Below are 13,826 nucleotides of genomic sequence, written 5' to 3' on the forward strand. Positions count from 1 at the left end.
AAAATAAAAAAGAAAAGAAAAGAAATGAAATGAAATAGGGCCCTGCCTGGTGGCGCAGCGGGTTAAAGCACAGCACTAAGAAGCTTAAGCCACTTCCGCATGAGTTCGATTCCTGCCTGCCCCGGAGGTGACCACATGGCGTGGCAGACCTTTCCTGACCTGCCCGCTGCTCCCCTCAGCAGTGCACTTCATCGATCTGCCTGTTCTGTTCCCCAGTCTGTCTCTGGTGAAGCCTCTCACGGCCCCTGAGCCTCTGGCCTGTACCCCAGTTCTGTATGCACAAATAAATAAATGAAATAAAGACTTCATAGTAAATATAGACTTCATAGTCACTAGCAATTACCAATAATGTTGAAGTATAGACACTATGCTTTATTTTGTAAATAAATCCAAATTAAATATCCTAATTACCAAAAAACACTGCTTCACGGAAGCTTTTGTGTGTGTGGGGGGGAAGTAAATTAGGGTCAGGCATATAACCAATATTTAATATGGCTCAAGACTTGTGGTGTCCAAGACAGACAGCCTCATTAACCGTCTTGATTACCCTGTGACTAGTTTTACAACCTCCCTTACTAAGAAACCTTTGCCTTTTCAAAACTGAAAGTAGAAGCTCAGTTCATCTTGGGGGGCAGGGAAGGGGAAACTAAGAGCCAAAAGCCAGAAGTAATGGAGGAGTGGTGAAAGTAGGGGGGGTTGGAGGAGTCAACCTGAAGAAAGTGAGGAGATGATGCTGAAAAAGAACGCGAATGACAGTCAGAAGGCTCTCACATCCCTGCAAAATGTCCTGGTCAGGCCCCATCATCCGCCACTGACTGCCAGCCAGTGTAATTAAGTTACTTAAACTTTTGGTGCCTCCGTGTCCTCTTTTAGTGAAATGCTGATAACTTTTTTTTTTTTTTACAACGTAGGCACATTTCAGAATTAAATAACAAAAGGCACATAACTTCTCCAACACACAGCTGTCAACAGCAGGTGGTCCTCATGTTTGCTATTAAACTCGACATATGATGGAAACAAGTGGGTTAATGCTGTGGTATTTACACCACCTTCAAGCATTCTACACACTTTTTACGCTGATTCATGGTCCTATCTCGTCCCATATCAGTGGGGTCGCGAGTAAGGGCAATAGAACCTGGAAGACGCTGGGAGAAATCCGCAGCCCCCTAGATGCGAGGGAAGCAGAGGTGCCGCAGCTTGGTATCGCTAAAGCCCAAACATGTGCCTCTATCGAGTCACAGACACACGTCCCCGCGCCGCCCCCTTCTCCAGCTGCGTCCAAGGAATGAGAGGTCTCAGGAAAGAGGGAGAGAGAAACCATCCTCTACTTGGTCGCTCTTACCAATACTCTGAAACTTTGTCTGGACTTACTCCTCTTGGGGATGCGAGAAGACTCCCCTGTTGCTGGCCCCGAAGAAGGGGCTAAAAATCAGCATGCATCCTGAGCTCACACTTCCTCCTCACTCGCCAGCCACCCCAACTGTTTTCCCACTCCGGGTCCAGGGTGGAAGAAGGAGGTGGGGGCTGGGGCCGAGTGTTCCAAAGGTTGAGAATACCAAGAATGCCAAAGACAGCATGAGGACGGTTAAGGAAGGGTTAATGGAGAAGAGGGCACTCACGTTTCTCAGCTTCCAGGCCGGTCACAGCCAGCAGAACTAACAGGGCCAGAGCAGCGGAGGAAGCCATGTCGACCTCTCCAAGGACCAACTCCGAAATGAGCGCGCAACCCTGCGCTTCCTCTTATAGTCCGCGTGCGCATAACCAATGAGAACCTTGACCGCGGGGACCGTCACTAGTATCTAGCGCCCAAAGGCCTTCTTAGGTTAGCAAAGGGACTTTCCCGAATTCAGTTTCATTTTCTTATAATCCCGTGATGTTTACTGATAGCTTGCGTTGGGTGGGTTCGCACTTTGTAAAACGGCGCCTTCGGATTTGAGGTCCTCACCCTGCTTGGGGCGCGAGCCACCGCTCCTAGGATCTCAGAGTGCACTCACTTTGGTCTAGCCAACTCGTTTTAAGAACCTGTGCCAGAGATTATATAGGCGACTTGCTTAGTAAACTCCAGAGAATGCATAGCTTAGAACCTGCAGTTTTCCTTCAAAAACGCAAGTCCAGGGCCCTTCCTAGTGGCGTAATAGGTTAAAGCACAGCTTTATGAAGCTATCCCCAGTCACTGCAGCACAGAGTTCGGCCCCTGCTCACGGAGGGGGGCAGGGGATGACCCACAGGGTGTGGCAGAATTCTCCTGTCCTGCCCCCTGCTCACCTCACCAGTGCTGCGGTCATACCACCTATTTTGCTCTCTGTTGTGTCTCTGGTGAATCATCTCACCCCACCCCACCCTCAAAATCTTTCATACACCCAGTTCTTGTGTGCATAAATAAATCTTAAAACAAACAAACAAACACGCAGGCCCAAAAATATTGAATATTTAACAGAGAATGAATGCTAGGAAGTTTAAGACTTCGGTTCAGACAATTAGAAAATAGAGAGCTTGGCTGCCCTTCCGGGTGGCCCAACTGGTTGGGACACAGCACTCAAGCTAGCCACAGCCGCTTCAGTTCTAGTTGGATCCCTGGCCCCAGAGGTGATGTGAGTAGTGTGGCAGACCTCTACTGACCCACCTACTGCTCCCCTCAGCAGTGTACTTCATTGATCTGCCTGTTCTGCACCCCACTCTGTCTCTGGTGAAGCCTCTCACCACACCTGCACAACTGTGCTTGTACCCCAGTTCTGTATGAATAAATAAATAAATCTTTTTTAAAAAGAAAATAAAGGGCTTGGCAATTTTAATAAGAATTTGTATTGTATCTGCCATGGACCTAAAGACGTTCAGCCTACTATGAGCCCATGATAATGTTAGGCTCATTTAAAACACCTATACTATATAAATGCCATTAGAAAAAAAAAAAAACACCAGTGGAAGAGACCAGTGGAATAGATCTGAGAGCCTAAAAATAAGCCCATACTTTTATGTACAGCTGATCCTACAACAAAGGAGTCAAGAGTATACATTGGAGAAAACAAGTTCCTTCAACAAATGGTGCTGGGAAAACTGAACAACCATATGCAAAAGAATGAAACCAGACCACAATCTCAGCCATATACCAAGAGAGAGAGAGAGAGAGAGAGCTGAAAGCGAATTAAAGACTTGAATTAAAGAAGAAGAAGAAGAAAATACGGGGGGGGGGGCACGGAGGCGGGGGAAGGCTCTACATTATTGTCTTCAGTGATGTCTTTGTGGAGTCATCTTCAGTAGCAAAAAAATAGAAAGAAAGAAAAGAAAACGAAAAAAAAAAGTCAAAGTTAAACCAAAATGTTTCTGCCCTGTTAAAGAAACTATCATAAAACAAAGACACCCTACTGAATGGGAGAAAATACACACCATGTATCTGACAAGGGACTGAAAGTCAAGATCTACAACTCAACAGAAACAACCCAATCAAGTGGACAGAAAAGCTAAATAGGTATTTCTTCAAAGTGAACATACAGATGCCAATAGGCATATGAGAACATGTTCACCATCACTTGCCCTCAGAGAAATGTAAGTCAAAACCACAGAGAGATACCATCTCTCTCACCTGTGAGATGGCCCATATCAAAAGACCAGAAACAACAAATGTTGGCAACAGTGTAGAGAAAAAGGAACTTTCCTACATCGTTAGTGGGATTGTAGACTGATCTAGTCCCTATGGAAAATATGGAGATTTCTCGAAATATTAAAAATAGATCTGTCATACGATCCAGCTATTCTACTCCCTGGTATCTACCCAAAGAATGCAAAAACACTAATTTGAAGGGATATATGCACTCCTGTATATTTTGCACTATTTACAATAGCCAAGCAATAAAAACAACTGAAGCTTCCAAGGGCAGATGAGTGGATTAAGATATGATATCTATCTATCTATCTATCTATCTATCTATCTATCTATCTATCTATCTATCTATCCATCTATCTACATGTATATACACACACACAATAGAATACTACTCAGTTATAAAAAAGATAAACTTGGCCCTCCCTGGTGGCGCAGCGGGTTAAAGCACTGCACTAAGAAACTAAAGCCACCTCTGCATGAGTTCGATTCCCGCCTGCCCTGGAGGCGACCACATGGGGAGGCAGACCTCTCCTGACCTGCCCACTGCTCCCCTCAGCAGTGTACTTCGTGGATCTGCTTGTTCTGCTCCCCACTCTGTCTCTGGTGAATCCTCTCACCCTCTGCATCTCTGGCCTGTACCCCAGTTCTGTACGAATGAATAAATAAATCTTTAAAAAAAAAAAAGATAAACTTGCCATTTGCAACAACATGGAATTAAAGGAGATAACACTAAGAGAAATAAGTCAGAAGGAGAAAGACAAATACCGTGTCATATCACTAATAATGTAATATAGAGAAACAAAACAAAGAGTCAGACAAAACCAAACCAATAACAAACCTTAGAAATCAGACTGTAGGCTACCAGCGAATTAGGGAGAGAGTAGAGAAAGCAAAGTGAGAAGGATGCTCAGTGAGCTACAGTGGAGGCCATGTGCCTTAGAGTGGGTGTGGTGTGGCAACGTACTCTGAAAAGTGATCTTGTAACTCTGAATCATATATAGTGTTGTAAAATTTTATCTAAAAATAAATAAAATATGCTGCTGTCACATCATGGCTGTCTTTTCAGAGTGGTGTAGTGAGAAGAAAAAGTGAACCATGGGGTGGGGAGACACCTAGATCTTGGAAATCACCATGGTTTTCAGTTCAAGAGAGATGAGTTGTGTTTCCCCAAAGAGCCCAATAAACGACTTCTGGATTTCTTTGACATTTGGAGGCCTCTTAATAATTCTTATTGTGGAGGACATGTTTAATCGGAGAAAATAGAATACTTTCCACAGGCCTAATGAAAATAATGCACAGAGAGAGCCTGACACAATTTCTAGACATTGTGAGTGTTCTATAATGTTTAATAAGCATACTATATTTACTAATATTTATCTACCAGCTTAATATATAGCTACTGAAATATAAAAATTATTGTTATTTATAAAGTTATGATCAAAGACATTCCTGCCCTTCCTAATTTTTTGTTTGTTTTTAACTCATTTAAAGTTCCTAAGGCCTAGTGTTAGTTTTGAATTGTTTTCTAGTGCCTGGGAGTATAGGGACAGCTGTCCTGGAGGGGACTAAATTTTTAATTTACTAAATCACAGAAAAGTACTATACTTAAAATTCATTAAATATAGATTCTGACCTGTTCACTTAGAAAACTAATTTTAAATACAATGAAGATAGAGATCAGTATAGTTTTCAGTGTTTGAGGAACCCTTAGATTTTTCCTAGGGAATCTCCACTTCACAGATTTGTGTGTAACCTTTGCCCTCTGTCAGTTGCCTGTTTGTTTTTATTGGGAAATCATGTAAATTTGGGATGAAGAACATCAAGCAGTACTGAAGTATACAATCCTAATCTCTCTCAAGCCCTTTCCCCCATAGTAGCCAGTATTTAAAGCACTTTTCACTTATAATTACAAGCACCGAATATAAATGCAAGGTCATTGTAAAAATGCAAACAACTAGAAGTCTACTGAAAGTGAAAGCTCCCTTAGCCATCTCCAACTAACTCACTTCCCTTTAGAAGCCATTGTTAAGGGTGGTGCTTAAATCTCTATAGATATAGTTTGTATACGGTTGGGAGGTGGGGAGTTTTTAAAGTTATAGCTACAAAGACTAGTATAGTTTGTTTAGCACACTACACTCACTAAAAACATAAGAGGAATCAGAGGTGCTTTCAGTTGTCAGCTTGGAGGCAGGAAAGGGTTAGGTAGATGCTGAAGTACAACAAGTTGGGGGAGGGGGTTTAGGAACGCAGGCAATGGCCAGCGCTCACTCTCTGGCCAATACCGAACCCAGTGACTTGCTACAACTTTCTTTCACTGATGTTTCTCCTTCATAAGTCTTTGAGGCTACATCTCATTTTGTAATGAAAATTACAGAGTTCTAGCTTGAATTTTCGATTCCGCACTGGATTCTATGTGGCAATGTTAAAAATCAGGACTCAAGCGCGCTAGCGTCTGGTCCCCGCAGTGAGCCGGCATTCCGAGCACTGAAGTCCTTGAAGGACGGCCCCCAGGCAGGAGAGCAATCAGCATCTCTGCAGCGATAGGGTCTCAAACTTGGTCAGAAATGACCGAAATGACAGCTTCCTCCCCCACTTTTTAGCCCCAAGATTGAAGAGACCCCACCAGCCCTGCCTCTTCTATCTTGAGATCCAGATTGGGCGAGACGGTGATGCTCCCCATCTCCTCAGATTCCCTAGGAAGGACAACCTCTCCACTAGACAGCCTGCCTCAGCCTGCCTTCCAAGGAGTCTCTAATAAATGCTAACGCTGTGGTCACAGGGGACTACATAAGAACACCCCACAATCTCCAGTATGTAACATGCTGGAGCTGGAAATGGAAGAGGCACGCAGTTATGAGTCAAGGAAAGTGGGAGACATGTAGAAGATGGAAGAGGTAAGAAAGAAGGATTCTCCATAGACTCTCCAAAAAAGAAAGCAACCTGCCTTTCTTCTTTTCCTGCCTTTATTTTAATCTCATGAGACTTGTGTTAGACTTCTACTTTACAGAACAACTGTAAGATAGTAAATTGTGTTATTTTAAGCAAGTGGTGTTTTGTTACAGCAAAATAACAAACAAACACATTTATTCCCCCTTTTCAGAATTATGTACATTCGGATCAGTATAAATATTTGTATTTTCAACATCAAGTTTACCTGTTGGTTAACCAGACTGGCCATACGGAGTATATTGGGTATGTTCATGTTTGAAGGAGGGGCTATCCTTGGCCCATAGCTAGGAGGAGTAGGATTTGCTGCTACTTGGCTTGGTCAAGCCTTGGCCCACCCCCTCCATCACTGTACCCACTGAGCTAGATGAGCCACAGTTGGCTCTACCATTTCTGGACTATTTCACAGAACCTCCCATGCCAATGGGCCAAACCCCTCTTATCGGTGTTAAACCTGCTCTTATTAGTGTTAAAAAGGGGGTAAGAACAATAAAAGAAGCCTTCTATTTTTCAGGACAAACATATCCCAAAGTTTGACTTCCTTCTTAGCCTGACTCCCAACTTACCATCTAATGTCAGTGCTCATCATAATCTTTCAACCATTCAGCATTTACTGAGCCCTTTGCTAGATGCTGGCCACTGGGCTGGCACTGGGGGGAAGTATTTCCTCCAGGAGCTCCTTGGCTCTGGTTTATAGACCAGTAAATAGATCATGATACTAGGAAAAGAACTAATTCCCCTGATGGGGTTAATGAGCATTTCGAGGACTTTGGTATCAAGAAGACTGAACTTTACTCTTTATACCATGATATAAATGCCAGCATGGCTGGGATTTTTATTATTATTATTATTTGTTGTTTGTCTTTTTGGATTTTTTTCTTCCTTTTTCTTCTTCTTCTTTTTGGACATCTTAGTTGATATTGATGTTGATTCTTTTAATTATAAAATTCATATTTGTTATGAAGTTTTCAGGCATTATAGGTAAAAATGAAGGCAAAAATTAAAACCACCTGTTATCCTACCAGCCAAAGATAACCAGTGCTAATGAATTGGTATTTGTCCCATATGTTATCTATTCAAATGTAGCTATAAGCATGGATACATTTGTTTACAAATGATAAGCAAAATACAAAAAGATGTTTACAAAGATGTATTCATTCTGTATGCATTTCTTTTCAATTTTTTTTAAGATTTATTTATTTATGCATACAGAACTGGGGTACAGGCCAGAGGTGCAGGGGCAGTGAGAGGATTCACCAGAGACAGAGTGGGGAGCAGAACAGGCCGACTGACTGACAAGTACACTGCCAAGGGGAGCAGCGGGCAGGTCAGGAAGGGCCTGACACGCCATGTGGTCACCTCCAGGTGGGGATCTAACTCATGCGGATGTGGCTTTAGCTTCTTAGCATTGTGCTTTAACCTGCTGTGCCACCAAGGAGGGCCCTCTTTTCAATTTTTAATGAAAGTGATATACCATACATAATATATCTATTTTTTTTTTAGAGAGAAAAGGTTTATTTAGGAAGGATTTACCTACTTCTTTAATAATAGAAACCTATGCCATCTTTTCTTGCTTTCATACTGTTTCATTATATGAATATTTCATACTTTTTCTATCAAATCCTGCATTAGGGATATTCACAAATTTTCAGCATTAATAACCATCCTATATGCACTGAAACTGCCTTCCAGAGGCTTTATGTAAGTCTATACCCCACCATAGAATAAGAGGTCTTACCTTCCCACACTCTTCCAGGAGCTTGCTATTATGACTGAAAATGTGTATCTCGCATTTTAATTTTTTTAACTTTGTATTTTTAAAAGGCAGATAAGTTAAGTACCTTTTCACAACATTACTCCTCATTTGCGCTCTTTTCTGTGGATTTTCCATTCATGATTCTGTCAGCTAAAGTCCCTGTTACTGGGAACAAACAGTGCCTGATGTAGCAGAAAAGGAGCTTATTTTTTAAATATTTGTTAGGCAAACATCATCAATACACAGATGTTAATTTTATCATCCTCTCAATTTTTATGTGGAATTGAAAAATTCCAAAGTATTAGGGAGAAGAGGGCCCTGAAGGGGCAGAAGCTCAGAGGGATTCAGAAAGTGACTGAGATCTGCTCTATTTCTAGGACTCTATGAAAACCTGCCTACCACAGCTGTGTGAGACAGCCTCTTCTCCTGCTACATGGACATCACTGTTCTGACAACACAAGAGAGCTCCCTCAATGGATTGCAGGTGGTGGATACTGGCCCAGGAAGTTCTGTGCATATGTGGTCCTGTCTCCCATGAACACCCATGGCACATCGTGCCTGTTCGCTACAGAGATCCTGAAGAGAGTGAAAAGAAAAAGCAGACTGCTGAGGAGAAGACTGTGATCCAAAAATGAATGCATCTTGATAGGGTCTATGTTATGCCATGAGAAGAAAGAAGTAAAAATGAAGACACCAAAGACACAGAGAATAAAGCACCACTGAAGCGCACAGAGGCCACAAGATTCAGGAAGAGAGGTTGGGTTTGAAGAGATGGAGGGATATACATTTTCTTCAAGTATAAATTTAAATAGATGAGCCCAGATGACCTCTGTTTTCTCAGTAACTTAAGAGATGAGATTGACTCCTGACACTAATGAGGTGGGAGTTGTGTAGGGGACTTGAGGATAGTAATTATGTTTCAGTTGCTGATGATTGAAAGATGGGAGAGGAACCTGAACAAGCAGAAAGAAAAGACCATTTGGCTAACAATAATATCATTACTATTAGTCAAAGGCCCAACAGGAAACACAGCGCATTCAGGTGGCCGAGGTGAGTTTTGTGAAGGGTATGTTTGACAAGGTGTGAACAGGGTAAAGGGGAATTCATAAAAGATACTGAAGCACTTGGGGTTAGTGGAGTGGGACCCCTTTACCACATTGAGGCTTCAGGAGACAACAAGAGAGAGGAGACAACAGATACCAGCTCTAAGAAAGAATGGTTAATGATTGGGAGAGGGCTGCCTAATTGGAGCTCATTATGGCACAGATGTTTAAAGGAACTGCCGCCTAGGAAGCCTTCTTGCCTCCAGGTTCTGGTAACTGCTCTGTCCTCTTGCCCTTCCCCTAAGGTGGGTAGAGCCACCTAGTACCAGACCCAGTGTGCTATATTATTCCTTCTGATTATACTAGTACTTCTTATACCTTTTTTAGATTTCCCTTTACTATAGTTCTCAAATTACCCAATTTGAGTATGCCACTTCCTACAGAAACTGACTTAAGTACTTTGAAAAGACTAATAAAATAGAACATCTCTGGAAAAGAATAAAAAAGGAAGGAATGGTAATATAAACAATGTTAAGAATAAAAGGAGGGACATGCCGTGGACAACCAATGAAATTCTGAAGCTATTAATGAAGACTTAGAGTCTACTACATGAATTTGAAACCTGGAGGCTAGGGAGAGTGCCATCCAGAGCATCTCTGCCTTTCAGTCTCCTAGTGCAAGCTTCTATTAAAGATGTGAACAAAGGAACAGAAAAATAGCACACAACTGTGTTTATGCTTATATAAATCAATTAAGTTACTGCTGGAACACGTTTTTCTCATGAGTAGGGAACTTGGGCATAAACCAGTATAACCTCAGAGAACAAGAGTCAATTCTGGGAAGAAGTTCTGTTTGCAGAACTTCTAACTTTCTGGAACTCTGTAACCAGAGTAAACAAGTACTTTCAGAAAACTCCAGCTCCCTCTAGAGCAGCAGGATCCCAACACGGACAGAGCATACCTAGAACATAAGCCTGTGTTCTTATGCCATGAACAACTTCAACTTTATGCCAACAAATTTGAAATCTTCCAAGAAATGAACAATCCCTACAATGTATATAATTTAACAAAGTAGCTTCAAGAAGAAAAAAATTGGAGTAGACCTACAGCCATCAAAGAACTAAAGTAATAGGTTAAAAAAATCTTCCCATAAAAATGGATCTGTCTGATGCCCTCCCTCTTGGCTCTGTGGGTTAAAGCCCAGTACTATAAGCTAGCTGCAACTTCAGCACGAGTTCAGTCCCAGCCAGAGAGGTGACCCACACAGCACAGTAGAACTCTCCTGTCTTGCCCACTGCTCTCCTCAGCAGTGTACTTTGTCAATCTGACTTTTCTGCTTTCCACTTTCTTGCTGGCCCTGGCACCTCTGCTCTGTACCCCAGTTCTGTATGCATAAATTAATCTTAAAAAATGGATCTGTCCTTAAGTGTTTTACTCAGCACATATATACATTTTAAAATGTATCTTTTCGGGGCCTACCTGGAGGCCTATGGATTAAGTCTCAGCATGTTCACCCTTAAGGCCTGAGTTTGATCCCTGGTCAGGGAACTAATCAGTATGGTACAATAGACCTCTCCTGATTCACTCACTTCTCCATTTAGTGTATATCTGTAAATTTCCCTATTCTGCTCCCCACTCTGTCTTTGGTGAATACTCTCACCCCCCCCCCCCGTCTCTGGTCTATACCCCAGTTATTCTATGCAATAAATAAATCTTTAAAAATCTAATAATGTATCTTTTATCTTGTCCAACAATCCTGTTTATCTGTCTAAATTTCTTATGCTAAGAGGCCAGGAATGGCATCCACCTTATTTACTATTATAGCCTGGCACAGACTTGGCTTAAAATTAACATAGTTAAACTAAGGCACAGTGCTAGAAAATCTAAGACATTAGTAGACATATAAGGCTTCAGGAAAAAGTCACTAAGTTCCAAGTATAATTTCAAGCAGTCAGGGTAGGGTTGAGTTCACCTGTTTTGGCACTGGTACAAGAAGTCCTTTTAGAGTGACAATCTGCATGCAGCAAGTAGCTCTCCCTAACATTTTGTCTCTACAGCAGTCTAATAAATAATTTCTGAGACACTGAAATTCGCTGTTTGGCCCTTTTGTTAATAATATCAAAGTGAAGTACTAGGAAATTCTTCAGAGAAACAGCTAAATAACATTACCAAAGGCCTGAGCCCAATTCAGATACTTAAAAAACCTATCAATAACTTTCAGGCTACTTTTTCCCATTCCACTTCACATAGTTGTGACCTACAACAAACTTTTAAAACAAATATATATATATATTTTTCAGAATAGAATACTGTTTATTATGTAACATTTGCTATTATTTCAGAATATATTTGATTTTTTATAGCATTTACCTTTTAACTGTTTTGGCAGTAAAAAATTTTTAGTAATATAATAGTTTGCTTTTACATCATTTTGTGCCTTTTTCCATCTCAAGTGTAATCTCTGTGGGCTTCCCATCACCAAATCACCCTTGTGCCTCACCATAGCCCAGTGTACTGCCTGCCGCCTCCCCACCCTGTCCTTTATGCTCCTGCTGTGAGTGAAACCATCCAGTATTTTCCTTTTTCTTTCTGGCTTATTCATTAAGCATGATCCCTTCCAGTTCCATCCATGTTGCTGCAAAAGGCATGTGCTTATCTTTTTGAATGCTGAGTAATATTCCATTTAATATAGTCATCTACTTTTGGGCATTTGGGTTGATTTCATGTCTTTCCTATTGTAAATAAAGCAGCAATAAACATGGGGGTGCAGCTGTCTTTTTGAATCAGTGTTTTTGTGTCTTTTGGGTAGATACCTAGGCGTGGGATTGCTGGGTCATATGGAAGCTCCATGTTTAGCAATTTGAGATACCTCCAGGCAGTTTTTCATAGTGGTTGTACTAATTTGCATTCCTACCAGCAGTGCAGGAGAGTTTTTTTCTTCACATCCTCACTAACATTTGTTGTTGCTAGTTGTTTGAAGATGTGCCATTCTCACTGGGGTGATATCTCATTGTGGTTTTAATTTGCATCTCCCTTATTACAAGTGATGTTGATTTTCAACATTTTTTCATATGCTTGTTGGCCATCTGCATTTCCTATTTGCAGAAGTGTTTTTTTTTTTTAGCTCTTTCCATTTTTTGATGGGTTTGTTTATTTTTGTTGAGTTTCATTAGTTCTTTGTATATCTTTGTGATTAATCCTTTATCACTAGTATTGTGTGAGAAAAATTTTCCCAGTCAGTGGGAAGTCTGTTTTTTTGTAATGTCTCTTTTGCTGTATAGAAGCTCTTTAACTTGATGTAACCCCATCTGTTTATCCTTTCCTTCACTATCATTGCGTTGGGTGTTGTATCTTTAAAGATGTTACTGAGGTATATGTCAGTGTTCACCCATCTTTGCTTCCAGGTATTTTATGGTTTCCATTCTTATGTCTAGGTCTTTAATCCACTTCAAGTTGGGTTTTGTGCATGGTGTGAGGTAGTGATCTAGTTTCATTTTTTTTTTTTTTTTGCATGTAGGTTCACAGTTTTCCCAGCACCATTTCTTGAACAAACTTTCTTTATTCCATTGTATATTCTTTGCTCCTTTGTCAAAGATTAGCTGCCCATAAACCTGTGAGGTTATATCTTGGTTGTTTACTCGAATCCACTGGTTTGTGTGTCTGAAACAAATATATTTCTTTAAAGGAACCAAAATCATGGCCCTCATATCTTGACTATAACTTACATTTTTGATGTAGAGAAATTAGCTTCATTTGTATTTTTATTCAGAGTTCTTCAAAGCCCTATGGAGTTCAGCTGAACGCAGGATGTGGGCACAGAACCCAGGATCACCGGGGTGAGGGTGGGGATAGTTGATAAGGTTCTGGTGGGTCTTAGATTTTGCCTACCAGCTGTAATGATGTGCTTGCTTTTTCCTGTGTTTGTTTTCTTTTTACTGCTGAGTTTCTAAACCACATTTCAACTAGAGCAGTCAAGAAGATTTAAGTTGTTTCTGTGATTCATGCAAGAGATATATATGGCTTCTAAATTCATAGGGGTTCATCATCAGAGCTGGGTAACTCACAGGACCCAGGAAGGACAAGTAGCAGCCAAAGATAGTAAGGCCCTTCCCTGAATCTGAGACTTGGTTGTTAGGGCCTTTAAGCATACACACAGTGTTTTCCTATCCAATTTTAATGAAGCACAACCTACAGATTAAAGGGAACATAGCATCACAAAGTTCACAGGAGGGTACGAAACACAGATATCCTCTTTCTATTTATCTGTTCCCAAAGTTCATCCCCCAAAGTCATGCTCACATCCTTGAATGGCTAAAAAATACAGTTTATTTCTCTTGCCATTTCAAGGGTTTCCTTAGCAGATGTTCTTACATTTCCTCCAAGATGCAGCTCTTGGGGATGTGGTCCTTTAAAAGGAGATTAGGGGAAGGGCTGGGGCTTTTAAAGCTAAGAGAAGCCAACCAACCCAGGCCCCGGCTGCC

At 41.2% G+C, this 13,826-nt stretch overlaps 1 protein-coding gene across 1 annotated transcript in view; it reads right to left on the reverse strand.

The window, feature by feature from the left end:
- The window catches only part of B2M (beta-2-microglobulin), a 7,064-nt gene extending 5,343 nt beyond the window's left edge, over positions 1–1,721 (reverse strand). Inside the window, exon 1 of the mRNA XM_004687540.2 lies at positions 1,620–1,721. Within this exon, the coding sequence (XP_004687597.1) occupies positions 1,620–1,686 (67 nt within the window). The 5' untranslated portion in view covers positions 1,687–1,721. The remainder of the gene's footprint in view (positions 1–1,619) is intronic.
- Between the last annotated feature and the right edge of the window lie 12,105 nt (positions 1,722–13,826).

The sequence above is a fragment of the Condylura cristata genome, unplaced genomic scaffold (genome assembly GCF_000260355.1).
Source record: "Condylura cristata isolate star-nosed mole 26May11 unplaced genomic scaffold, ConCri1.0 scaffold00023, whole genome shotgun sequence".
In the NCBI taxonomy this organism is placed as follows: domain Eukaryota; kingdom Metazoa; phylum Chordata; class Mammalia; order Eulipotyphla; family Talpidae; genus Condylura; species Condylura cristata.